Source organism: Vanessa atalanta, chromosome 20, assembly GCF_905147765.1.
Source record: "Vanessa atalanta chromosome 20, ilVanAtal1.2, whole genome shotgun sequence".
Classification (NCBI taxonomy): Eukaryota; Metazoa; Arthropoda; class Insecta; order Lepidoptera; family Nymphalidae; genus Vanessa; species Vanessa atalanta.
Genome location: NC_061890.1, coordinates 4,683,024 through 4,709,050, shown reverse-complemented (window position 1 = coordinate 4,709,050; position 26,027 = coordinate 4,683,024). Strand labels below are relative to the sequence as shown.

General features: G+C 34.8%; 3 protein-coding genes across 4 annotated transcripts in view; 2 read left to right on the top strand and 1 right to left on the bottom strand.

Moving 5' to 3' along the window:
- Positions 1–7,892, top strand: part of LOC125071658 (rabankyrin-5) — a 45,651-nt gene extending 37,759 nt beyond the window's left edge. The window contains exons 8-21 of the mRNA XM_047681971.1: positions 199–568; positions 650–834; positions 1,639–1,826; positions 2,968–3,121; positions 3,436–3,598; positions 3,722–3,798; positions 3,898–4,066; positions 4,216–4,452; positions 4,553–4,770; positions 5,421–5,620; positions 6,162–6,274; positions 6,660–6,782; positions 7,021–7,145; positions 7,450–7,892. Coding sequence (XP_047537927.1) covers positions 199–568; positions 650–834; positions 1,639–1,826; positions 2,968–3,121; positions 3,436–3,598; positions 3,722–3,798; positions 3,898–4,066; positions 4,216–4,452; positions 4,553–4,770; positions 5,421–5,620; positions 6,162–6,274; positions 6,660–6,782; positions 7,021–7,145; positions 7,450–7,579 — 2,452 coding nt within the window. The 3' untranslated portion in view covers positions 7,580–7,892. The remainder of the gene's footprint in view (positions 1–198; positions 569–649; positions 835–1,638; positions 1,827–2,967; positions 3,122–3,435; positions 3,599–3,721; positions 3,799–3,897; positions 4,067–4,215; positions 4,453–4,552; positions 4,771–5,420; positions 5,621–6,161; positions 6,275–6,659; positions 6,783–7,020; positions 7,146–7,449) is intronic.
- Positions 7,893–8,454: 562 nt separating this feature from the next.
- On the bottom strand, positions 8,455–9,505 carry LOC125071818 (cytochrome b-c1 complex subunit 6, mitochondrial-like). Its single transcript, XM_047682211.1, has 3 exons — positions 9,410–9,505; positions 9,214–9,296; positions 8,455–8,821 (listed from the first exon to the last, which is right to left on the bottom strand). Exons 2-3 carry the CDS (start codon positions 9,289–9,291, stop codon positions 8,648–8,650), a joined length of 252 nt encoding a protein of 83 aa, XP_047538167.1. The 5' UTR covers positions 9,292–9,296; positions 9,410–9,505; the 3' UTR covers positions 8,455–8,647.
- Positions 9,506–11,427: 1,922 nt separating this feature from the next.
- LOC125071799 (histone-lysine N-methyltransferase SETD1) lies at positions 11,428–24,839 on the top strand. 2 transcript variants are annotated; one of them, XM_047682185.1, is made up of 28 exons: positions 11,428–11,558; positions 11,908–12,144; positions 12,584–12,833; positions 14,582–14,770; positions 15,176–15,339; positions 15,966–16,079; positions 16,673–16,757; positions 18,155–18,273; positions 18,371–18,522; positions 18,664–18,803; positions 18,944–19,096; positions 19,442–19,562; positions 19,811–19,944; positions 20,027–20,233; positions 20,362–20,571; positions 20,652–20,767; positions 20,876–20,993; positions 21,099–21,180; positions 21,266–21,399; positions 21,521–21,639; positions 21,786–22,035; positions 22,111–22,255; positions 22,372–22,504; positions 22,636–22,921; positions 23,016–23,205; positions 23,782–23,888; positions 24,019–24,213; positions 24,599–24,839. In XM_047682185.1, exons 2-28 carry the CDS (start codon positions 11,909–11,911, stop codon positions 24,770–24,772), a joined length of 4,323 nt encoding a protein of 1,440 aa, XP_047538141.1. In that variant the 5' UTR covers positions 11,428–11,558; position 11,908; the 3' UTR covers positions 24,773–24,839. The 2 variants fall into 2 exon arrangements, with proteins under 2 accessions (XP_047538141.1, XP_047538140.1); XM_047682184.1 differs by having other exon boundaries at positions 11,467–11,739.
- Positions 24,840–26,027: the final 1,188 nt, after the last annotated feature.

Below are 26,027 nucleotides of genomic sequence, written 5' to 3'. Positions count from 1 at the left end.
AATTTAAAGCTAAATTTTAGAAACGTTTAAAATGATTTTAGGCAAAACGGGTTTACTATAAACAAAAAGCAGATTCGTCATTATATGATATCTACTATTGGCGATCTAGCATCAATTTTAACGTAGACATAGATGGACAATCTTATTTAAAAAAAAAAACTGTTTTTATTTTCAACATATAAATGTATAATCTTTCAGCACACCACTTCATCAAGCTGTAATAGCCAGAAATCAAAGAATATTCGACATACTACTAAGCCAACAAACTCTAGATACTAACCTAAGAACTATATCAGATGAACATCCTCCCTTGTACTACGCCCTTGTAGACGACAGAAGAGCCTCCATATCCTCTAGTGAAACCTTAGTCATGAATGGCTCAAATCCATTTGATACTCCCGTTACAAATAAAAACGCTTTCGCCGAAGACCCGGTGGAAGGGAAGTCTGAAAACATCGTTGAGAGAGGTTTTGCAGCAAAGCTATTAGAAAAGGGTTGTCAGCCGAACCCATTATATTCTGGATCTGGAGATAGTTTATTGCATATCTTGGCACAAGGATGGTTTGAGGTAAAACAATATCAAACCTATCGCAAAATATAGATATGTTTTAGACACATTAGCGATTCAAAAATTTTTTTTTTTGTTCAGGATTCAGCTGTATTTCTAACATCGCACCTAAATGGTGACCTGAATCACGGCAACGAAGCTGGATTAAGCGCTTTACATGCGGCCTGTGTAAATGGTCTAACACGTTTGACTGCCACTTTGTTAGAACACGGTGCCAGACCAAATCTTCAGACAGCATATGGAGAACACGAAGATACAGTATACAGGTAACAAGCTACAAACACAATCCTCGAGTCAAACCTGAAAGGTTTTCATTCCAAAAATGAATTTATTTTAACATTTCTAGATATTGATGTTAGTACAACGTTATCATAAAACTTGAGTTATTTGTATTCTATGGAGAAAGCAAACATTGTAGATACCCGTCGTGTTATAGTGACTGCGGTTTCTAAAAAGTTTTAAAGCTAGAGAAACCGACGACATGTGTGATATTAAATGTTAGTCTGACTAATAATATATGACTTATATGTATAGAATTAGAGCATATATTATTAATTAAAAATATTATATACATTATTACGCTTAATCAACACCTTTTTTTTAGAAGCAATTAATTTTGGGAATTACTAATATTCCTATTGCCTCCTCGAATTTAACTTAAAGCTTGTGGGGACGACAATATTCCAAGGGGTCAGGATCAAAGCTGCGTCTTTTGATATAGCTAGGCGGCCCTGAAACCATTGTGCGGTTTAAGGTAATTAATAATGGTGTGTGGGGCGCAATTTAAATTTATTTAAGTAAAAAGAGTAACGTCATTCAAAATTCACAATTAGTCGGCCTGGTTGCATGAGCTGATGTTATGAGTAATGACAAACAACAACTGGCAATGAGATTTCTGAAATTGTGAACCTTAACCTTCGTAATCATGCCTACATTTTCTTTGGATCTACACGAAATTTAAAATGGTTCACAATTTCTATAAACAACCCTGTCAGCTGAACCATTCAATAAAGTTCGGTGTACCGCAGGTTGAGTGTATCTCTAAATTATTTTTGTTTAAAATGTTTCAGACAAACTCCTCTTCACCTTGCCGTGTTAAACAATCACGAAGGATCAGTAACAGCAATCATAGAACACAAAAAACTAGTGGAGAAAGGTGACCTGCCAGCCACCGACCGTTCTAATGTAAGCCTTGTACCAAACCTGAATCTGAAGAACTCTGAAGGCGACACGCCCGTCAGCCTTGCACTCACTGAAGGTAACGAGTATTTTCTAAATGTAATCGATGTCGCTTTTTAGTAATCTATAAATAGAAAAAGGGCAAAAAAATTTTAATAACTTTTCTATGGATATAAATGAAAAAGTGTGTCTATGTGTTCCTAAACTATTGTTGTTGTTGAATCTTTGAGGTATAAATTTAAAGAAATTAAGATATTGACTGTTGCTTCTCAATATATATTCTGTAATGTTTTGTATGTACGGAAAAATATTAATGGTTTTATGAGAAAATGTGATTCTCATAACGTTGGTACAAGGAACAAACACAAACTTGTTACTCCTGTTACTCGACTGCATAGAGTCAGTAACTCTTTTGTGGGGCAATGTATACGCTTCTACAACAGGATCCCAGAAAGCGTTCAAAATGCTTCTGTTGCGAAATTTAAAAAAAATTGTTAAGGAACGCTTGTGTGCGAAAGGTTGTGAGTTTATGTTTGATAGCACACCTTGGGAATAAAACGATCGCCTCCTGGCTGTTTCTACTCATATACAATTATGTATATAATTAATTTGACGTAAAAAAAAAAAGTCCCGCTGAGTTTCTTTCGCCGGTTCTTCTCAGGTCAGGGTGTTTTCTTTTTCCGAACCGGTGGTAGTGTTTAACTTGACAATCAATAAGAAAGTGTAATACTTCTATATTGAATAAAGGAATTTGAGTTTGAGTTTGTTATTCTGCGTGTGCCCGTTATACAAAAACCTTAAAATTAATTTCTTAATTATTCTATTATTTCGAACCGGTAGTCAATATTATTTAATTAAGTCGAAAATAAGTTTTATTCTTTTACATTTTATCAAGTTTGACATTAATTAGTAACATAAAGTTCTGCAAGCAATTTATAATTAAGTATATTCCTCAGTATATATTAACAATTTATCCGGTCTGAAGAAAGGAAAATAATATCACAGGGTAGGAAAATGTGGACGAAATTAGAGTATGTCGGTAGACAGCCTGACTAAGAGTAATGCTTGATATTGACCAAAAATTTTACTTATATTTAATTTATATTAGTTAAAATATGTTTGGTTAGACGAAATGATTATATTTTTTTATATTTAATTTCATATATCTATAATATCATATAAATACAATAAACAAACGATACACTAAAATATTCTTTTAGGTCACAAGCATCTAGTTGCGCCCCTGATCGAGGGTGGGGCGGATCCAAATATACGTAATGGAAAAGGATTTACGTTATTACACCAAGCCATCGTGGAGGAAGATTCGCGGACTGCCATCTTCTTATTAGATCATGGAGCTGATATGAACGCACTGTAAGTGTAGTGTTCGAAATACAAATCGACTAATAATGAAATGACTACTATATCATATATAATAATAAATAAGATTACTGACATGACATTTTAATTAACGACTGTTCGAAGAAGATATTTAAAAATTCTAAATGCCATAGAAATGAACAAAAACTTGTTCGATTTGAAAGATGAAACACATTAAATATAATGGTACCTATAGGTATCAAAATCGCTGTACACTACATGTTTTTGTAGTATTAGTAAAGCGGGATAACTTGATAATCATTCAGTATGTATTTTTGATATTTCTTACATGTGCTAATATCGCACAGGACCGACGCCGGCGAGACGCCCCTCCAGCTGGCGATCCACTGCCGCCTGGGGCTGGTGGTGGAGGCGCTGTGCGTGCGCGGCGTCGACATGAGCCGCCTCGACGCGCACGGCGTGCCGCCGCTGTGGGCTGCGCTCGACTCCGGCCAGGAGGAGGTGGCCAGTGTGAGTGGACCTTGTTGTGTGGACCCTATAAACTTTAAAAAAAAAAAACTAAATTTTATGATTTAAATATGAGTATTCCGATTGTTTTGTGTGATTTTTAAATTAAAATACGTTTCATTTTAGATTTTAGTACGTAATGGTGCCGATGCCGACTGCTGGGGACCGGGTCCCGATGGATGCTTACAAACTTTATTACACAAGTATGAGTCTTTATTATCAGATGTTTAATTTACCAATCATGTGGTTAACGTTAGTTTAATCGAATCGCAAAAGGTATTATAATATGTTTATCACGACAGGGCAATAGATGAGAATAAGGAGACCTTGGCCACATTTCTCATCCGATCTGGATGTGATGTCGAAAGTCCTAGGAAGACGGGACCTAACGGTGAGGGCGCTGAAGTTTCAGCCGATAAGCAGGCCCCGTTACACCTCTGTTGCACGTGGGGTCTCACGGAAGTTATTCAGGTATGTAAATACGTTAAATGACTGCTACTTGTGTTATGATATCATAAAAAAATAAGCAAAAAGGAAAGTACTAATATGATTTAAAAAAAAAAACGAAAATCATAAGTGAAGTTTTTTATATATATTTAATAAGCTTACTTATCTTCTAGACACTTCTAGAACACGGAGCAAACATAAATTCTAAAGACGCAGAAGGGAAAACCCCGCTTCACATTGCAATAGAAAACCAACACGCAGCAATCATTTCTCTCTTGCTATCTCAACCGGGCATCGATTTATCGGCGAGAGACAACAAGGGAGTCACGCCTTTCGCAGCCGCTCTCACTGCAAGGAACAACAAAGCGGCTCAAGCTATCCTAGAAAAGAATCCTTCTGCTGCAGAACAGGTACTACCTGACACCTATTTGCATTTTGATGCTTGCAAAAAATATCGTCAGATATGAACAAGGTTTTATAAAAACGATAATATATTAAATTTTTTCCCAGGTGGATAAGAAAGGCCGTAACTTCCTTCACGTCGCCATCCAAACATGTGACATGGAGAGTGTTATGTTCCTGATGTCCGTTAAAGTGGATGTTAACTCGCGGGTCCAGGACGCTACGCTAGCGCCACCGTTGCACCTGGCGGCGGCAGTCGGAAACGAAGTCTTACTGCGGAGTCTGTTGTTAGCCGGCGCTCGACCGAATGACAGGGATGCACACAAGTAAGTGCTAGTACTGTTAGCAACGAATATTTTATTATACTATGGAGGTGAGTAAAGAGTTTTTATTTCATTAAATTTTTAATGAAGTATATGAAAAATAGGCAAGTATTTCACTCTTGCTAATGAATTAAGTTCGTATTGTAGATCGGACACAGATATTTTTTTTGTTTTAGAAAATAGAATATTGAAACTGAAATGACATTAAAGTTCAGTTTGGTTAAAAGTAATTATGTAATAAGACGTTGGATGAATAAATAATCCAGCAACAATCGAAGTATATATACTAATAATACGAAAAAAAGCAAAACATATAATACTTTCCTATATAAACATTTATGATAAATTTACATGATAGACGTAAAAGAAAATTATCAATGAACTTTATTAACTACATTTTTGTAAATTTTATTTCAATTTCTTGTATTTAATAATTATCATTAAAGTTTATTCATTTATTATATCTTTTACGGACAACCTTAGTTAGTAGCAATCAATCATGGCAATTGGTGCAATGTCAGTTTTGAAAAATAATTTTATGCAAAATTTTGAGGTATATTTATTTATTCAAATAAATATATAATACTCAAGGAATTATTGGATTACGTAATATAAAAGGATCAGTGAATTACAATGAATCTGTATCGGCGCAGACGCACGGCGCTGCACGTGGCGGCGGCGCACGGGCAGGCGGGCATCGTGTGCGCGCTGGCGGGCGACGGCGCGGAGTGCGGCGCCGTGGACGCGGGCGGCGACAGCGCGCTGCACGTGGCCGCGCGCGAGGGGCACGCCGCCGCCGCGCGCGCGCTGCTCGCCGACACCGACATCGACGCCGCCGCCACCAACCTCAAGGGTGACTCGCACCTCCATGTACACGTTCGAGGCGGAAATTTAGGGGGAATCGAGGGGGCTTTTTGAGGAATTCCAAATGAAAGTTATATAACAACTAAATTTGAGAAAAGAAAAGTTAAGAAATATAACATACAGATTGTTTAGTTTCAAATTGTTTACACTTATATTCAATAAAAACTTTAGGGATGTTTAATCGACATTTAGACTTATTTAGGGGAATTTGAAGTTGGTCCTAGGGGGGGGGGGGAATCTGTAGGGCTTGGTGGCACTACTCGGGTAGCCGTAGTGTCACTTCGATGTTAGGTACAAAGATGGGAATGCCCACAGCAAAAAGTCTAATTCGGATAACTGAATCGTTCAATCTTCAGTTTATCACAAATCTAAAAAGTGTATCATTAATGCAGACATTATTTCGATCTGGATTGGGTATTTCCTTTCCGCAACTACAATTTAGTAGTTGCAGCCACGTACTTCGCATACTTTGTTTTCTACTATTAATAAAATAAATATACGCAAATTAAAAATAAAAGTATAAATTTTAGGTCGCAACCCGCTCCATGAACTCTGCTGGTGCAAGAAAGACAACGCTGCCACAATCTGTGAAATTTTCCTAGAATTTATGCCAGACTATCCCATTAATAGAACGGATTTACAGGTACCTATTATTTAAAATTTAAATTACGTAGTATGGTGTATTTTAACACTTATCTGTCCATGGGGTCGTTTCACCCCATTGAAAAAATACTAGACTGAAATTGCAAATTACTAATACAGACCAAGGTTTAATAATGACAATAAATTATCATAAACCATTTTTAAATTTAACTTTTAATTGAAATTTGTAATAGCTGTTAAAATATACTTAATGTAAATCGTTATCGGAATGAATACACTGTCATCAATAAACGATTCCAAGTTATAGGGTAACGATTATGGTCAATTTATTTTACATATTTCAATCAACGACGGTATCCTCAAAATTGAAACCGAGAGTATTGCCTGAATTATTATATGAATAATGAAGCGGCTGGTCTGTACAGGGGAACACGGCCTTGCTGCTGGCGTACATGAACGGCCAGGGCTCGCTGTGCCGCGTACTCGTGCGCGCCGGCGCCTGTCTGGCGCACGAGAACAAGGATGGTATCTCCATATTTAACTATCAGGTATAGATATTCTACCGAATGAACATACCATTATATCTGTGTTTGAGTGTTTATACACAAAAAGTATTATTAAATATGTAAATATCATTACCAGTGTAAAAATATAACAAACTATTTAAAAAAAAAAAACCTATAAATAATGCTTCAAATTTAAATACTTGCCTTTTTTTGCAAATATCGCTATATTATAACACTTGACAAAAACATAAAAGTGACATTTGATTATCAATGAATATAGGTCGCTACGAAGCAGCTATTGCACCGGCTGCTGGATGCACTGCCGGCGGAGGCACCGTGGGCCGAGAGCGATCTGTGCCAGGAATGCGGCACGAAGTTCACACTCACTATGCGAAAACACCATTGGTAAAAAATAATCTACCATATAAGTTGTCTCTACCGTCCATATTGGCGCTATAAGAAATATTAATCTTCTTTATTACAACACCAAACTTGAATAGCAACACAAATATGCATATCAAATCGCATCGTATCGATAGTATCGATAGCTCCCCATGAGCAACTCTATCGATAGTATTATTTTGTGTTCCAGTTTCTTATTGAATATAAATATTACTTAACGTAATCGAATTCATATAATATTAAAACACGCATAAGGTAATTACTAAAGAATGATTGTTAGCTGATGTTGTTTTAACTATATTTTCAGCCGTCACTGCGGAAGGATGTTATGTAACAAGTGTTCTAGCCAAGATATTCCTATACTCAAATTTGGAATGAACAAACCGCAGCGAGTTTGTGAAATATGTTTTAACGTCTTACAAGTCGGCGCCAGTTAGTTAATATGTTATTTAATTATACTATAAAGTGTGATAAGTTATTTGATACTATGAAATTAGATATGGCTTTTTTACATTGTTTAAAAATTATTTATAGAATGTAAATTACTAAAATATCCTCATGAGGGTAGAGCAAGGTTTTGTATTTTAAGAATTGCATTTCTGAACGATGCTTAAAGTCCATGTATTATATTTATTTTTAGAGATCTCGATAATTAAAAATAGAGAGCCTTTAGATGTTTTTTCCATTATTATCTATTTACACTTTTATCACAATGCAAACAATGTTTGCTTAAATACAATCATTTACATAAGTGTATAATGTTTTTTTTTTATAAATAATTACAAATAGAATTATCAAAATGCTACTTCATTTCTATAATAAAGATATTTATTAATTCTTGAAGTGCTTCAATTTCTATTGACATTTATTTACAGCTTTAAGTTACTTATAGTTTTTATTATAAAAAGTTATTATTATTATGTTTATTTAGTTGAGAATTTTATTTTAATATTTTACTTGAGTTACATGGCTTGTTTAAATAAATGACATTATATTTTTAGCAATGAGTAATAATGAGCATATTGTCAATTGGTAAGCCTACAATTTAAGATGGAACTGAGTTCTATTGTAATTTAAAATAAGTTATTAACAAATGTGCATTTGTTTGTAGTCATTCCAAATATATATTTTAGCTACAAAAACCTGTTTTCCAATATAGCACTGCAATTTTGAGTTCTACAATGTTTTCACTTGTGGCTACAACTTCATTATTTTATTTTAATTGAAATTTCTGGTAGTAAACATGATCTTTATTGTATTATTCAATTTTATATATACTTTTTTATTAATAAAATAAATTAAAAGAAATATGTAAACTGAACTTATTTATTTACAAAAACAGTAAGTCTAATAATGACAATCCTTTATTTCCAGTAAAATAATTTATTAACAATCTACATTCCACCTTAAATAAAATATTTTCACACATTCATTGATGAAACAAGCTTAAGGATTTATAACAATGACAATATAAAGGTGGATTTAAAATAAGTCTACAGAAAATCCTACTTTAATCGTTTGAAAAGATCTTTGTTCACGCAATGGTCCAGAACATGTAGATAGTCCCTTAGTTCCTCTTCACATGTTTCTGCTGTGTTAGATCTGGAATTGACGCGGTCATTACACTCTTGATATTTTGACCACATATTCTGTGCATCTGATTTCTGACTGCATTGTTCCTGTTGTCAAAAATAAAACATAAATTCATAAAATTATTATACATAAATACGAGTAGGTATGTCAAAATATATTCCAATTATTTACAAAGGATAAAAATATTTGTTTATCAATTGTGCTGTACACCCAAAAAATATAAAGTCAGTGACAAGGTACTGATTTGAACAACTATGATAAGATATGATATTTAATTTATTAAAGTCTTTTATAATGTTTCTTAGCTAGCTTTTATTGTATTAAACTATAATATTATACAATATGAGCTAGCTAGCTAATCAATAAAAAGTAAAGATCAATATGAGGTTATCATAATTATGAAAAATTAATATTACATTTGAGCAGTTTAGTAATTAAAGGTGAACGAATATAAATAAACCTTATAATAAGTACATACCCTCAATGCTTGCTGTGGATCTACGAGCTCTTCTTCCTCCTCTTCAGCCCTAACCACGGGGAACACTTTGTTCGACATTTTATCTGTAATGACAGCATAAGACATTTAAAACATTATCTAAATACATGCAGAGATTGGTTTTATTTATATTCAGGTCTGAAATTATGACCTAGTATTGCATTTTATTTAAGATTACCTAGATCGATGATGCAACACCCAGAATCTAAAAGTTTATCAGATGACAGCTATTACTAGACATACAGTGACTAGTGTTACCATTCGGAATTATACTATTTTATTGATATTTAAAAATGCCTTAAAGTGTCTTATTTTTAATACAGATCTCTGAAAATAGCATGGAGCTTTTTAAACATAAAATTCACTATAATATATAGTATGTTATAAAATATGGTACATATATATAGTACATAGAGTATTTACATAACATACATAACATAAGCAGCCCGTAAATGTCCCACTGCTGGGATAAAGGCCTCCTCTCCCTTTGAGGAGAAGGTTTGGAGCATATTCCACCACGCTGCTCCAATGCGGGTTGGCGGAATACACATGTGGCTGAATTTCGTTGAAATTAGACACATGCAGGTTTCCTCACGATGTTTTCCTTCACCGCCGAGCACGAGATGAATTATAAACACAAATTAAGCACATGAAATTTCAGTGGTGCCTGCCTGGGTTTGAACCCGAAATCATCGGTTAAGATGCACGCGTTCTAACCACTGGGCCATCTCGGCTCGGAGTATTTACATATAATTGGTCAATTCGCTTTACTGTAATGCTCTTCATTTTTTTCTGCCTTTTATAGTGCTCTTCTTAATTCTAATAACAAGAAATGAAAACGACGTAAAATGAACTAAATCACCTAATTTCTTGAGTGTTTTTGTGTGTGTTAAAAAAAATCATAGTCGGAGGAAACTGAATTGCAAAGATATGAACTAGGGTTGATATTACTTGCCAAATCGTTTATTTACTTATGAAACAACTTGGTAGCTTTATTTTACTTACATTGAGGCCAAAAGACAACTCATCAGCTAACAATCTGACGCCTTAATATACAAAAACCATATAAGAAGAGAGTTAAAGACCGAACTCCATGGCGTGCCATGGAAGATTAAGCCTATGTCCAACAGTAGACTGACAAAGGAATTGAAAATGGTGATGATTGTCGTATTATCTTATTGGTCCAAAAATATATAACGAGGTTCATAGTTATATAATCAACAAAGTAAAAGGCTTAAATATTGATCTAATACATTTTGAAAAAAACTGACAATTTTAATATATATTTGAATAATATTCACTATATAATTGTACATCATTATATCATAAAAATACAACAGTAATATAATCTGATGTTAACACAATCTTAAGGCGTACAATCGTACATCATTTAACATGAAATATATAAATATATATTATACTCAATGATAACAAAAATGTCTAATTATTATTTTAAAGTTACTTACAAAAGCAACGAATAGAATAACTATCTGACAATTCCTATTACTGTATAATATTTAAATTAATTGTTGATTATAAGCGAAAGAAAAATCTGTATTTATGTAAAATGTGTGTATTTGGCACACATTGTACTTTTTTGATGAATAATATTTTTTTTTCTAACAAATTCAAAAGTCTGAAGAGACTGATGATAATTTAAATGAGGTTTAAAAATCAAGGCCTCAAAATAGTAAATGGAAAATAAAAATAGTCAAGCAATCTATGTTACATTGATGAATTGAATGTTGCATTTTATTGATAAAAAAAATGTCTCTATATTATGAAGTAATAATTAACAATTATGATAATAATTCTAAACTTTTAAAAGAAGGCAAATCATACCTTATTTAATTTTGTTGTATAATTGTTATATATAATATGTATTACTATTTAAGAATATGTGAAACTTACTTAATAATGTTCTTTAATTTTAGATTTTTTCGACTTTGTATTTTTTAATAATGATAAATGTACTTTTATTTTTCTTTTGTTAGAAATTTTTAGCAATACAATTATTGCGTTTGATTTTTCTTAGATACTAGTGTGTACATGACTTTAAGCTGTGTTTGATTTATCGAGGCAAAAGTATAAAATAAAATAAAAAAGTTACTTTATGGTGAATGTTATCTATATAGTCAAATCAGCGTCCTATATGTTGTTTATTTTTAAATAAATTAGTTTTAAAATATTTATATATTTGTCTTCAATATTATTCAATGAAAAATATTACGTTTCCACACCATCTATAGGCAATATATTTTTTTAATAATTATTGTGTGATACATTTCATCATAGTCGAGTGGCCGTCACCATGGAGAGTGCTTGCTGTAAAAATATTTTTTAATACAATATCGTTGTGTTAGCTTAGTAAAATTTGTTTTATAAAAATGTTAATTATAATTTGATCGTTATATTTTAACGCTTACATGATGTTTTTACAATATCTTGCTAGATTTGTGTAAAAACGAGAAATATATTTTTTACAATATTGTTTCAATAATATTTCAGGTTTGTTTTTATAAGAATTTAGCTGTTTTGTGTTAAATTTTATATTCAATTACCTTATTTTAATTTTGTCTTATATTTGTATTAGCATCAGTTTTTGTATTTGCTATAAATGTATAATAGAATTTTAGGTTATGTTCAATAAACATTATTTGCTTTTTTGTTTTTCAGAATGAATGGAGGCATGGAGCATAGAACCCCAGGTCATAACGCAGTGCTTCACAAGGCACCTAAAAACTATAAATTGTTAATAGACCCATTTCTTGTAAAAGGAGCTACTAAATTATACAGATATGATGGAATGGTTCCTGGAGATAATACATATCCAACTGTACAGTGCAGAGATCCAAGATCTCAAATCTCTAGAATTTGGAATAAGTTAGAACCTGCGGATTTGCCAGTGCCTAGGTATTTTCAATTTACAGAGATCATAATATAAACATTTGGTTACAATTAATTTGATAGTTCTTTTGACATATACATAAATAATAGAAAATCTAAATACATTAGAGAAATTTTTAATAAATTTGTATATAATGAGCTCTTAATTCAATAATTTAAAACAATAATTGGTATGTGAAATCTATATGGTTATGTGTTATTTATCTCAGCGATTATTATTGTTTTCAAATGCACATCTCCTGTTTATTTAAAAAAAATTAACCAACACTAACATCAAAACTAAGTAATTTCAAAAGTTCATTTAATTTTTCTTACAATAACCTTATTTTTTATTATTTCATTAATGTATGTACCATCAACATTATAATTTGACAGATGTCAGATGGCGGGAGTTTTAAAATGCAATATGCAAAAATCTTCATCAAAATTTTATCATTCTTTTCAGATTCAGAATAGATAAAAATTATGTGGGTATCCCTCCTCAACTGGAAATAACTATTGGAAACCTGAATGATAACATTGATAAAGCATTTCTCTCTGACATGATGAACAAAGTCGGCCCTTGTGAGGAATTGACAATATTTTACCATCCCATAACAAATAGGCATTTGGGATTTGCTAGAGTTGTATTTCAAGATGTAAAATATTCTAAAATATGTGTTGAGAAATATAATGGCAAATCTGTAATGGGCCAGGTCAGTGATTTTACATTTTTTATTATTTGATAGCTAATTATTAGTATTACTATGAATGTGTCGGTACTCTGTTCGTTTTCAAAATAAAATTTATATTAATAATGGTTATGTTTGCTAACAATAATACGAGTGTTATTACAAGATTTAATTCTAATCAAATATATTTGCTGCTGTTGCGAAGAAATTAACAAATGTAAATTATGAAGGCTTAAAATGTATATTTAGAAAGTTTTTGTTTATGAAACAATAGGAACATTACACATATCCTAGTGTGATTAATGATAATGTTAAATTTAAAAGAATATGCAAGTAACAAAAAATAAATAAATATGAAACAGCCATTTTTATTCAATGAAGTTGTAGAGAAGAATGGTAGTACAAAAGATATATGCAAGTACAATATATGTATACCCTTATTGATAGCCTTACATAATATTAGGGACACGCTATTGAAATAATCGACAAAAGTAATATCTACTGCTGATTTTGTCAACTTTAGTAATTGTTTTTGAAATTATTATTTTTTATTGTGCTACCTATAGTATTTGTTTAGTGAGTGATTTGTTAAACAATTCTTCTTTTAAATATCAAACCAATGATGGCAAGAAACAAAGTAATAAGTTTTTTACTTAGACCAAAGTGTGATATTTTTTTTATTTAAGAACTGTATAGTACTCGTAAAGTGTTATTTCAAAAAGTTCACAGAAAATAGTGTAAACAATATTAATAAACAGAAACACAATGAATGAAAAGTTTTAAAATACTGTATTATTAATATGTATGTATAGCTTTTGAAGAAATCTCTATTCAAGTACAGGCTTTAAGTAAACTATTAAAGAAAACTATAGTCTAAGAAAACTATTATATAAAATTAAAGTTCTACAAACATTGTACACTCCTATTACTTAACTCAAACTAATAACAATTTTTTGTCTTCATCATTACATAGACATCAGTCTCTGTTAAATTTCATATGACACTATCAATGAAAAAAATTTGATATTTTGTACATGGAATTGTAAGTCTATTAGCAGGGCTAGTATAATTTGTGCTACTATGGAGAAAACAATATTAGTGTGATTTACAGTACTTAGATGTCTCAGTTGCAAATAGTGAGTTGGAACATAGATCAACTTTCATATTATCTACATAGATTATGTTAAAGAGTTTGACAGAGTATCAATTCATTCATCAGAAAATTTTGACTGAGAGTGGGTGATAAAATCTCAAGTCTGTAGTAGGCCCTCTTTTGTTTTCACTGTCCCTTACATCAGACATACACAGTATTTTACATCTGCAATATTTTTATATATGCTAATGATACAAAATTCTTTTGATTCCTAATTTAGTCATGTAGCCAACCAATAAATAATTAATATTTTTTAAATGTATTGAACGATGGAGTCATGCATGGCTACCATATTAAAATGTTCACTTTTATATGTTAGTAAAAATAATCCTGGAATATCATATTATTTCGAAAATATACAGCCTAATTAAGTAAAGACACTAACATCTTAAAGAAATCATCAATAGAAATCATCAATCTTTATGCCACACACATATTACAGCTATTGTAAAAAAGGCAAACTATTATTTAGTGCCCCAGAAAAGCCATTTATCTACCAGAGATAATATTTAAATCTTGTATTGGACAAGTATCTTTAGAGTAAAGATTTTTTTAGAGTATACATTTTAAATCTTCATTGTAAATGTTATAAATATTAACGTAAATTTGTTTGTTATAGGTGCTAGATGTGTTCCACGACCCCTTTGGTAAAAAATGTCAAGAGATGTTTGAGGATAAAACCATGGAGAGAAAGCCTCAGCCGGCAACGTCAGCTGCAAAAGTACCAAGCCTCGTAGAAGATGTGCGAGCACCAAAGCTTGATCCCGCGCTCAGTAAGAGATTAGAAGATACAAAATTAACAGACAAGGTTAATATAGATAAATAAAATTATTCTTTCAGCTTCACTTGTACAACTTGAACATGTAATTAAAAAATCAATCGTAAATACTACGTAAATGTATTTTTAAAACGAAAGTTTTAAAAGAACTTTTCATAATAAGATTCAGGTCTAAAATGTTTGGTACTCATCAGAGAAACATAAATTATCAATTTTACTCAAGTACGAATCGCTAAGACGATTACGCTTTACGCCATACGTAAATCATTATACGAGGCGATATTACGCGTTGTTTTTTTTTAAATTACCTAATTCAATTTAATTATTCATTATCTGGTATTATGTAATTATGGTTGTTATTGATAATCAGAGTATGATTCATATCTTTTTAGTTGAATTAAAATGTCTTAACGAAATCCCCTTTTTTTTTGCAAGGAACCATATCCTCGTTATAAGGATGTAGAGCATAATGATAGCAATACACGATGGTCAGACGAAGAGCGAGAGTACAGGCATCGACATCGCAACCGGAGCGAGCGAGACAGAGACTTGGACAGGGACAGGGATAGGGATAGAGAAAGAGATAGAGATAGAGAGAGGTAAGCATTGGTCTTTTTGACATTTTGTTTTCTTGTTCTTACTTTAATGCAGTGTAGAAATGAACTTATACTACATTATTAAAATAAAGTTTTTTTTCCTATTAGAAAACAAAAAATCATATTATATTTATGAAATTTTAATTTGATTGTCTGTTGAACTTTAAAAATTTGTTCATTGTTCCCTATTTTAATAAAAGGTAAGCAAATTGTCGAAATTTCTTATTAATGGCACGGACAGCACTTCTGCGGAAATACTAACATAAAAAAAGTTATTATTATTATTTAATAACTTTTTAAGTGTGTATAATTATATTATTGTATATATTTTTTACAAGCGGCCGTTGTAAAAGGAAATGCAAGCGCAGGTATTAAAAATATTTTTATTTATGATAGAGCACATTTTCTACACAGTTATCCAAAGAAGTAATGATTTTATTGTTCATGCATGTATGTAATTTCTATTAGTAGTTTATTAATTCCTTTAGGGCAACCTTGAGACAACTCGGAAATGCGAGGAAAAAAACGATATTTTTGTTTACATAACTTGTTGTTAGATTAGACTGCGTTTGATTGATTTTCAAAGCAATGATCTGCGAATGGATACTTAATGGGAGCCCGCATATTAGACACAGGGACCGCTACGCTCGCGCGGAGCCGGCCGAGACGTACGCCAGCGCGCACGTGGCGGAGATGCCCTACGCGCCCGCGCCGCTGCCCTACGACCCTTACTACCAACCCAGGTGAGTCGACACATTACATAAGAACTTTTTAATGGCAATCATTTCTCACATCATACAGAAAGTCACTTATAATGAGAAATTACTATTTTTAAATTTTTTATTTTAATTTTATGTAGTTGAAATTGTGTCTCAGATACAAGAAAACAAATAGTTAAGAAGTCTAATTAAAGTTCAAAAAATTTGATTAAACAAATTTATTGGTTTAATAAAATGTTTCTTAAATATAAGAAAACTTTTACAATTACATTAGTTATTGTAAATTTCTACTCTATTCGAACTTATTACGCATTTTTTTAAATAAAATTGACCAGTTTGACCAATTGAATAGTATAAAGTAGAATTAAGAGATTTCTATCATAAACGACGAAAAACAATTGGCGCTGTAAGAAATATTAACAATGTATTAATTGGCCAATGCGCTCCTAACTCATGTTGATGAGATGCTAACATCTAGAAGAACCTAAGTTCTTTGTGCAGCATATTCATTGATAAAATTTTAAAACAAGCGGCATTTTTATATAATGTAGTCGTCGGCTTTAGACTAGAATAATTTTCAAGAAACAGATGTATAATTATCGTCGCGGTGTTTCCAGCTACGGCTACGGATACGGTGGAGGGGCTGGCTCGGGGCTGTGGTGGGGCGACTGGCGCGCGCCGCACGCGTCGCACCATCACCACGTGAGTACTCCCTTTGCGGATGGAAACTAGAGGAAAAGCTTTTTCTCTAACTCGGTATCAATCTGAAATTTCTTATAAATTTAAAACTACTTCCTCCATAAATGTCGTTCTGTATATATCAAATCAAATTCGAAATGACAATCACATTAAATTCTTCGTCACGACTCAAGCTTTTGTTTGTACACCCATAATACGACCAGAATTAACAATTCTATCATTTTATTTATCTCCTATAAATCGTCAATTGCTTTTTCTATGATCTATCCAATAATTGTTGCTATGTTTGAAGAAAATACATCACCTTGGCCATCCTCATCTCTATACTGACTCTTTTGCATAAGAATTTATAGCTAAAACCACTAAATAAATCTTGTTATTGAGTAAATAGCTTCATAAAACTTAAATAATATATGTTATCAAAGTTAATTCAGCTTACATTTGTAAAGCGTGTCCAAATCTGTGTATGCTCTTATCGTTTTATTTAACTTACTAACGCTGCTGCTTTTCTAAGAAATAATGCTATCATCTGTGTTTTAATAAAATCGTAAATCATAGCCGTTAATGGAAACGATTGAAATGAAGAAAGTCGAATAATGTTACTAATTAAAAATATATTCAATATGCAAACAAACGCCCTACTGCATCTCTTTTCCAAGAACGCAGGTCAGTGTGGTAGTCCTAAACACTAGCTAATATTCGTGTGTGTGCAATGTGCTAAGCCGGAGCAACCGGTGAGCGCGTGGAGCGAGGCGCGCGAGCCCTCCCCGCGCGCGCCGCCCGCGCGCCCCGCGCACGCGCACGCGCACGCGCACGCGCTCGCGCACGAGCACGAGCTCGAACCCGCGCGCCCGCACGCGCCCGACAAGGTTGGCACCGCGCCACTTACTCGTTGGCCACTGGATGTTGTAGCCTGTATTAGTAGTTACATTTGTGTGGATGATTGGTAGTTTATATAGAAGATATTTATATAATATGAGAAACGTAAAATTAAAATCCCCTATACATATACGCATTCGACTTTAATTAAACAAATGAGTTCGTCAACATAACTCTTGCCCACATGTACAATATTTGTCCTAAATCACAGATTCATTCTGTCTTGGATTTTTCGTGTTTTATGGTAATATCAGTGTATTCATAATCATTGCTTTTAAAAATAACAATAATATTTGTATTAAAAGCATGCACGCATGTAATGTTTTGCTTCTGGAATCCTTACATAATATATTTGTTTTTAAGCTATCACTTTTTCATATCAAGTACATATATACTAGTATTTAATTATATATATTATCTAATTAATTAGGTATATGTATTGCATTTTATAGTTAAAAATTATGTTTTAATTTTCCAGCATGTTTTCTAGCAATTATGATTTTTAAAATTGAATTTTACAGGAGGTTAAAAGTAAAAGCGAGGAGCCAGTCCCCCCTCAGGAGGCGGCTGCTGTGAAGGAACCCGAGCCCAAACCCCCTCCGCCAGTCGATGAACCAAAAAACGTCGACCTAGACACCAGGTATGAAGCACTGAAGAGCTTAGACAAGACGTCAGACAAGTATTGCAGTTAATATTCTTTCTGTGTGATAATTAAAATATTTTTATTAATATTACAGGATCGCAATGCTTTTAAAAGGTGCAAGCGGCGGCGGGGGCCTCGCTCCGCCTTTTCTTTCCCTCGGCATGTCTTCTGAGGAGGAGGATGACGACCGCCTTCCTGCCAAGATACCGGACTTGGATGCCCACAATCCACCAACGGATGACGAAGGTTTTTATATATGCAACTTTTTCAGCTACATTTACATTTATTGCGAGTTTTTTTTTTGTTCTATAAGAAATATGAAATTTTTAACATTAATTTCACTCGTGTTGTAATCTAAGTAATTTCAAATTCTCTATCTCCTTTCAGGTTCAGGTAGCGAAGATCGAGAGAGTATAATATCCTTTAATCAGAACAAAGACGTAGACCCCGAGCCCTTGTCAAACACTCCATCCCCGTATTTGAGCAGAGAGTTCTATCTGGAATGCCTCAAAATTACAGTCGAAAAGGTACTAATATTTCGCTTATTTTGTACAATTTCGCTTTCACCCAGGAATGTCAGTTGTTTAAGCTTTAAATATATTTACTACGTGTTGTATCTAATTATTAAAAAAAGAAACTGATTTTGAATTTGTTTATCTATATACAGAAAGCGAAAGACGATCGCAAGAAGTTACCTCAAATTGACAAGATCGGTTCGGATATATCATCATCGGAAGACGAGCTGCTGACCGGAGAGGAGCCGCGCCGGTCGCCGGCCGCGCCGCCGGATAAGGACCAGGACAATTTGGACGACGACCAGGTTATTTATCATTTTAATTAATACTATATATAGTACCTATATTAACCTAAATATTTTATTGATTAATTAAGTTATAATTATTTTTTCATCTTCTCAATAGTCTAAAATGTTGAATTGTGCAATGACATAGACGATGAATTGATCAATGTGTAATGACTGAATATGAATCTGAATCTTTTATGATGAATTATTTTGCACAAGATTTTTACATGAATTAGCATCATATAAAATATTTTAAACTGATTTTCAAATTCATTGATTGCTATGATAAATATGAAAACGATAAATTTAAGTTACTCAGCGGCTACACGTAGCTTTAACTAAAGTTTAGTTCGTCGTTTTCAGATGTCTCTGTCATCGCTGTCGTCTACGGAGGCCAAAATCGAGGAGCAGGTGCCGGCCGAGGCGTACTACTACCCGCCCGCGCCGCACCCGCACTACTACCAGCCGGTGTGGCCGACCACGGGTACGTAGCATATGTCGACTTCGGCGTCACGACGTATTACACTTACACACTAATAATCCGATGGGACGCGGAGTCAACGGCGTTAAACACTACCAGAATTTTGAACTCCAGTTTGCTACTGGTTTGCTTCCTATTGTTTCGACTGAGAGTTTGAATCGGAGTCCTCGAGATATGCAGTCTTACAAACCACCGAGGCAGTATTATACAAGACAATGCGTGCTACGTCATAATCGGTAACCCCGCTGCAGCGTACCCCGGCGCGGCGGCCGCCTACCCGGGCGTGGCGGACATGGCGCTGGCGTACGGCGCGGGCGCGTTCGCCGCCCCGCCGCTGTTGCCGCACCACTACCCGCACCGGCCCGAGCACCAGCCCACGCACCAGGTACGAACGGCCGACGGTCGACTAGCCTTATTTCGTTTCTTAATTTAATGGATTTTGATATTTCTATGTCATTTATTTTTAGGAATTAGACAACCCGTACTATCCCACGATTAACAGCGTAATAGAGCGAGTGACGTCAGAGTTAAAATTAATCCTGAAGAAAGATTTCAACAAGAAAATGATAGAGAGCACTGCCTTCAAAAACTTCGAGGTGTGGTGGGACGAGCAGAGTCGGAAAACGAGACAAACCGTCAAGCCGCTCAAGGAGGAGATAGGGCAGCCATTACAGGTGAAAAGAAAAATTAGATTTCATTAGCAGAAAAACAAGAATCAATTTATTGTAAACAACAAGTATTGATTGGGTGAAGAGGTGTATTTTAAAATCGGCTAATTTAACAAGTGCATATTATTTTTTAGGATATATCAAATAAGAAAGAAGAGACGGTAGATTCAATAAAATCTATAATGGAATCTCGAGAATTAGGATTAGATCTCGGAGGATACAGTGTGGGCATCGGACTGGGTCTCCGCGCCACGATACCGAAGATGCCGAGTTTTAGAAAAAAACGGAAAATACCTTCCCCTGTCGTCATGGATGAAGACTCATCTAAACGGCTCAGTGATCAAGTAACCCAGAATTTTATCTATTGTTAGAATACCATAGAACTTCATTTTAAACAATTATAAAATACGAATTTAATGTTTAGGAGGAAATTGTTCAAAACTCGGATGAAGAAAAAGAAGTGCCCACGAGTCCTAGAAATAGGACGACAGGATCATACTTATCCACTGGTAGAAGACGACAGTCCAGCAGTTCGTCAAGGTTGGGATAAAAAATATATATTAATTTGAACTGAAATAACAATGTAGGGAGATTCTGTCCTATCCATTCGATCCAATCAATTAATTAAGGCTGATCTTCGTCCGACAGGTCGTCGTCATCATCGTCGTCTCGCTCGTCGTGGTCGGGCTCGGAGCGCTCCACGCAAAAGGGCGCCGCTCCGCGCATATACTCCGACACCGACGACTCCGAGATCGACGAGGCGGAGGTACGTTACACGATTACGAGGGGCCTGACAAAACGGTCTTATATATGCGACCGTACAGTGTTAATTTGTTCGTAGCATCCAGTGTTATAAGAAAATATGTTTCAGTTCAAGGTCATATCTAATAAGGAGAGGTTGAGAAGGGTCTACTCGTCGTCATCGGACAGTGAAGAAGAGCTTAGAAGGAGAGGTATACATATTTTACCTTGCTCTATTTTTGTTTATTACTTCGATAAACGTGACATGGAATTAACGTTATTTTTTATGTTATGCAGAAAAAACTCCCATACCACCCGTGGAAGCGTCAGACGATCGACTCGGCTCTCCTATATTATCACCAGAAGAGGAGCCTACAGATTTGTTATTGGATCGAGTATATTCAGACTCGGAAGAAGAAAGAGAGTATCAGGTAAGGCAATTATTAGGCAAAACATGTACAGTTATTAAGAAATATTAATTAAAAATAATTCAAATTACCACATTATTTATACCGGATTGCACTAAAAACTCGTCCTTTTTATTAATTACAGGAACGGAGGAGACGAAACACTGAGTATATGGAACAGATAGAACGAGAATTCTTAGAAGAACAGAGACGTAAAATGGAAGTGGACGCGGGTCCGCCGCCTGACAAAGCACCCGACGAAAGGTTAGAGAATTTAAATTATATTCTTAAACCGAATGGACAGATCGTGATAAAATAGTAAACACTGTTATTATATATATAGCCAACTTAAAATTTAAACCTAAAATATTATATAAAAAACATTTTTTTAACTTGTTAATATTTTTCAGTAAAATTGAATCTAAAGAGGAAGAATCTAGAAGTAGTCCAGTTAAGAACCATCTCAAATCACCTAAAAAGAATAAAACGGAAGCAGAAGTTGAAGAGGGAGAGATCACATCGGAAGAAGAACCTCTTGAAGCGAGGCGGAAAAAAGAAAGGCGACAGAAAAAGAAACCAGTCGAGAGACAGAGGATTCCGTCTGTCAGTGACAGTCACAGTTACACGGAGTCTGCGGCAAGTGTTAATGGCGTCAAGGAAGTAAGTTTATAATTCTTTAGTTACATAAAAGTATCTATAGAGAGTCTATATTAAAAACCTTTCCTCGAACAACAGGCGAACAGCGCGCTGTCGGAGACGTCGTCGCCGCAGTCCCAGGCGTCGCAAGCGTCACAGGCGTCGCAGGTGGCGCTCGACCACTCGTACTGCCGGCCGCCGCCGCGGCAGGAGCCGCGCCCCAACCATCTGCAGCACGACCACGGTACGTGATGTGATAGAATTTACTATGATTAGGAAATGAATAGAAATCTACATGTTTTTAAAATTTGTAGATTCCTAGTTTGTATTATTAGCTCATTGGAAATTCTTAACTTATAGGGTACACCTGGATGGCTGAGCCGGAGATCGAGTCGCCGCAGATTGAGAGTGACGAGGTCAAATCACAAAAAGAGACTAAAAAGCCATACAAAAGAAAACATGAGTCTAAGAAATTGGCTGAAATACAGAATAAGTAAGTCGGGAAAAGATAGATAGATTTATTATATTATAAATTAAATAGCATTTTATTAAAGCTAATTTTATGTTTGCGAACAATGTAATGTACAGAGCCTGCATGATAACACACGATCTGCTTCCCTGTAGGTTGTACGAGCCGCTACCGGCGTACGACAAGATGTACTCGAGCGTGACGTTCAAGCCGCGCGACATAATGGCGGAGATGCAGGTGATGTACGAGTTCCTGACGCGAGGCATCGACCGCGAGGACGTGGAGTTCCTGCGCCGCGCCTACGACGCGCTTCTGGCCGAGGACGCTCAGGGCTACTGGCTCAACGACACGCACTGGGTCGACCACCCGCCCACCGACCTCACCTACTCGCCGCCGCGCAAGAAGTCCAAGCGCCACGCCAACATGTACGAGGACTTGCAGGTACTATGCCGACTGTCGTCGTCATGCAGAACTCGATATTGCGTGGGTTGAATGTATGTTCGGTATGAGTGTCATTTTAATTTCCTACCCACAGAGCCATTCGAGCGGATCTGCGCGCACGGAGGGCTACTACAAGATGGACGCGCGACTGAAGGCCAAGTACAAGTACCACCACGGCCGAGCCGCCGCCGTGCCCGCGCCGCCCGACGACAAGAAGGCGTCCAAGATGCAGCTGCTGTCCCGCGAGGCGCGCTCCAACCAGCGCCGTCTGCTCACCGCGTTCGGTAAATACATGACCAGTGATAACGGTGCCCTGTTTTATGTATATATATATAATAAGTTTGAATTTAATTTTGTAAATATATTGCAGATACAATCAATTTTATGATTAAACTCAAATTAAAGTTTCCTAATTTTAGTTTAAAAAAAACTAAACTACCATTTAGCAAGCAAGATTTCGTTGCAATAATATTAGATAAGATAAATAAATAAATGATGATGAGCCGAGATGGCCCAGTGGTTAGAACGCGTGCATCTTAACCGATGATTTCGGGTTCAAACCCAGGCAGGCACCACTGAAATTTCATGTGCTTAATTTGTGTTTATAATTCATCTCGTGCTCGGCGGTGAAGGAAAACATCGTGAGGAAACCTGCATGTGTCTAATTTCAACGAAATTCAGCCACATGTGTATTCCGCCAACCCGCATTGGAGCAGCGTGGTGGAATATGCTCCAAACCTTCTCCTCAAAGGGAGAGGAGGCCTTTATCCCAGCAGTGGGACATTTACGGGCTGCTTATGTATGTATGTATGTTATGTAAATAAATAAAAATGTACTAATTCTTAATATTGCTATTTCAGGAACGGACACGGACTCTGATCTCCTTAAATTTAATCAACTCAAATTTCGAAAGAAGCAGCTTAAGTTTGCCAAATCTGGCATTCACGATTGGGGCTTATTCGCTCAGGTAAGTTTTTTTACGTAATAAAATTACTAACTAATCGTTAATTATAACGAAAATATAAAATAAAAGATATATTCAATTGCAGTTACTACTAAAAGTAAGTACAATTTTAAAAAGCCAAATGATATCGTAGGAGCCGATAGCCGCGGACGAGATGGTGATCGAGTACGTGGGCCAGATGGTGCGCCCCATCGTGGCTGACGTGCGCGAGGCCCACTACGAGGCCACCGGTATCGGAAGCTCGTACTTGTTCCGCATCGACCTCGACACCATCATCGACGCGACTAAGTGCGGCAATCTGGCGCGTTTCATCAACCACAGCTGCAATGTGAGTGCAATGATCACAATAGCTTGTAAAAAGCTTTATATATACATTAATATTCTAATGCTTAATGTTGTCTTAGATTTTCGCGATTATTACACATTGAAATAAAAGTAGTTTTTAACGGATTTAATCGCGTATATTAATTATTTTATTTTAACATCCCGACGTTTCGAGCACTTTGCAGTGTTCGTGGTCACGGGCAGACTGCAAAGTGCTCGCGAATATACGCGATTAAATCCGTTAAAAACTAGTTTTATTTCAATTCTAATGCTTGTTTGTTTCTGCTCGTTCTCTCGTTGCAAGTATTCTTGAACTGATTCCATTACAAAAGCGAAAAATTTCAAATATTTTCTTATAACATTCCTGTTATTTTCTATATTTTCAACAGCCGAACTGCTACGCAAAAATTATAACAATAGAGTCCCAAAAGAAGATAGTAATATATTCCAAACAACCGATCGGCGTGGACGAGGAGATCACTTACGACTACAAGTTCCCGCTCGAAGATGAAAAGATCCCGTGCCTGTGCGGCGCCCCGCAGTGCCGCGGTTACCTCAACTGAGCACGACAGACGTCTCGAACTCGGAACGCTAATGATACTCCTAATATAATTCCACTGTCAATATTAATTGTGTTTTCTTTAGTTTAAACGAGGAATTATCGTTTTCAAATATCCTTACACTAAGCCAGCATAATAATTAAATAAAATGCAATTTTTGTTTTAGTAACTTAAGCACAAAACTTCGACGATATTTTCTCAAACTACAAATTTTACTTTTTGTTTTCATTGTTGCAGCTACGATCGATTTATTGTAATTCATTAAAGCTTTATGTATGGTCTATAGAATTACTTTTAATTTTGCCAAAATGAATGTTTTTATTATAAATTGCAACAAGATAAAGCTGTAATGAACCTTTCAGCAGCTGCATAACTGAATGCAACAAAAGCAATAATGAATTATCAGTATGTATCAAAATATATTAAATTTTATGAAGATTTTTCATTCGGGAATATTTTTTTTAAAAAAATTGATACTGAAAATTATAGTTAGCGATAGTGGTCTCGAAATTACAACGGACGTTTGTCACAATGGTTTAAGGATATCGATCATTCCGAAATATCGACGATATACCTTACATTGATTTTGTAAAATGTATAAAATTATTTATAGAGAAACTGGTCTGCGACCTTCAATCTGTGTATAGATATAATTAAGAAATTAAATACGAATGAATCAGGAACGTGATCATTATTTTATTGAAGATGATTATAATCAAAACAAAACCTAAGCCCCTTATTTACATTATTATAAGACAAATGAGGACGTCAGTGTACATTTTGAGTAACTCTAAATACTGCTATGGGCTTGAAATAAAATTGTTTTGCGACTGCCTCAAATAATGATAATGACATATTGTATAAAGGTAATTATATAATTGTGTGCTTGTGGCGTGTGAGTCTGGTGTGTTTATTTTCCAGAAATGTATGTAATGAAAGAAAACTCGAGTGCAACCATATGTTATCAATTTTTTATATGTGTCTTGTATTATACTGATTTGACTGATTCTAAGATATAATTCATTAGGAATAGGATGTCAGGTCTTACACACTGTATAATTTTGTGTTGTACATTGTTTTTTTACAGAGATCTCTGCTGCTTGTCAGATTTATATGTAGTACAGGTTTCAAGTACATTACCTATTGTGCTATTTAAAGTAACAAAATGTAAACGTTGTTTCCGTCACTTCTGTTTTTAATAGTTTTGTTATATTTTCTCAAAGAAAATAATGAATCTAATTTAACAGAATATAATAGA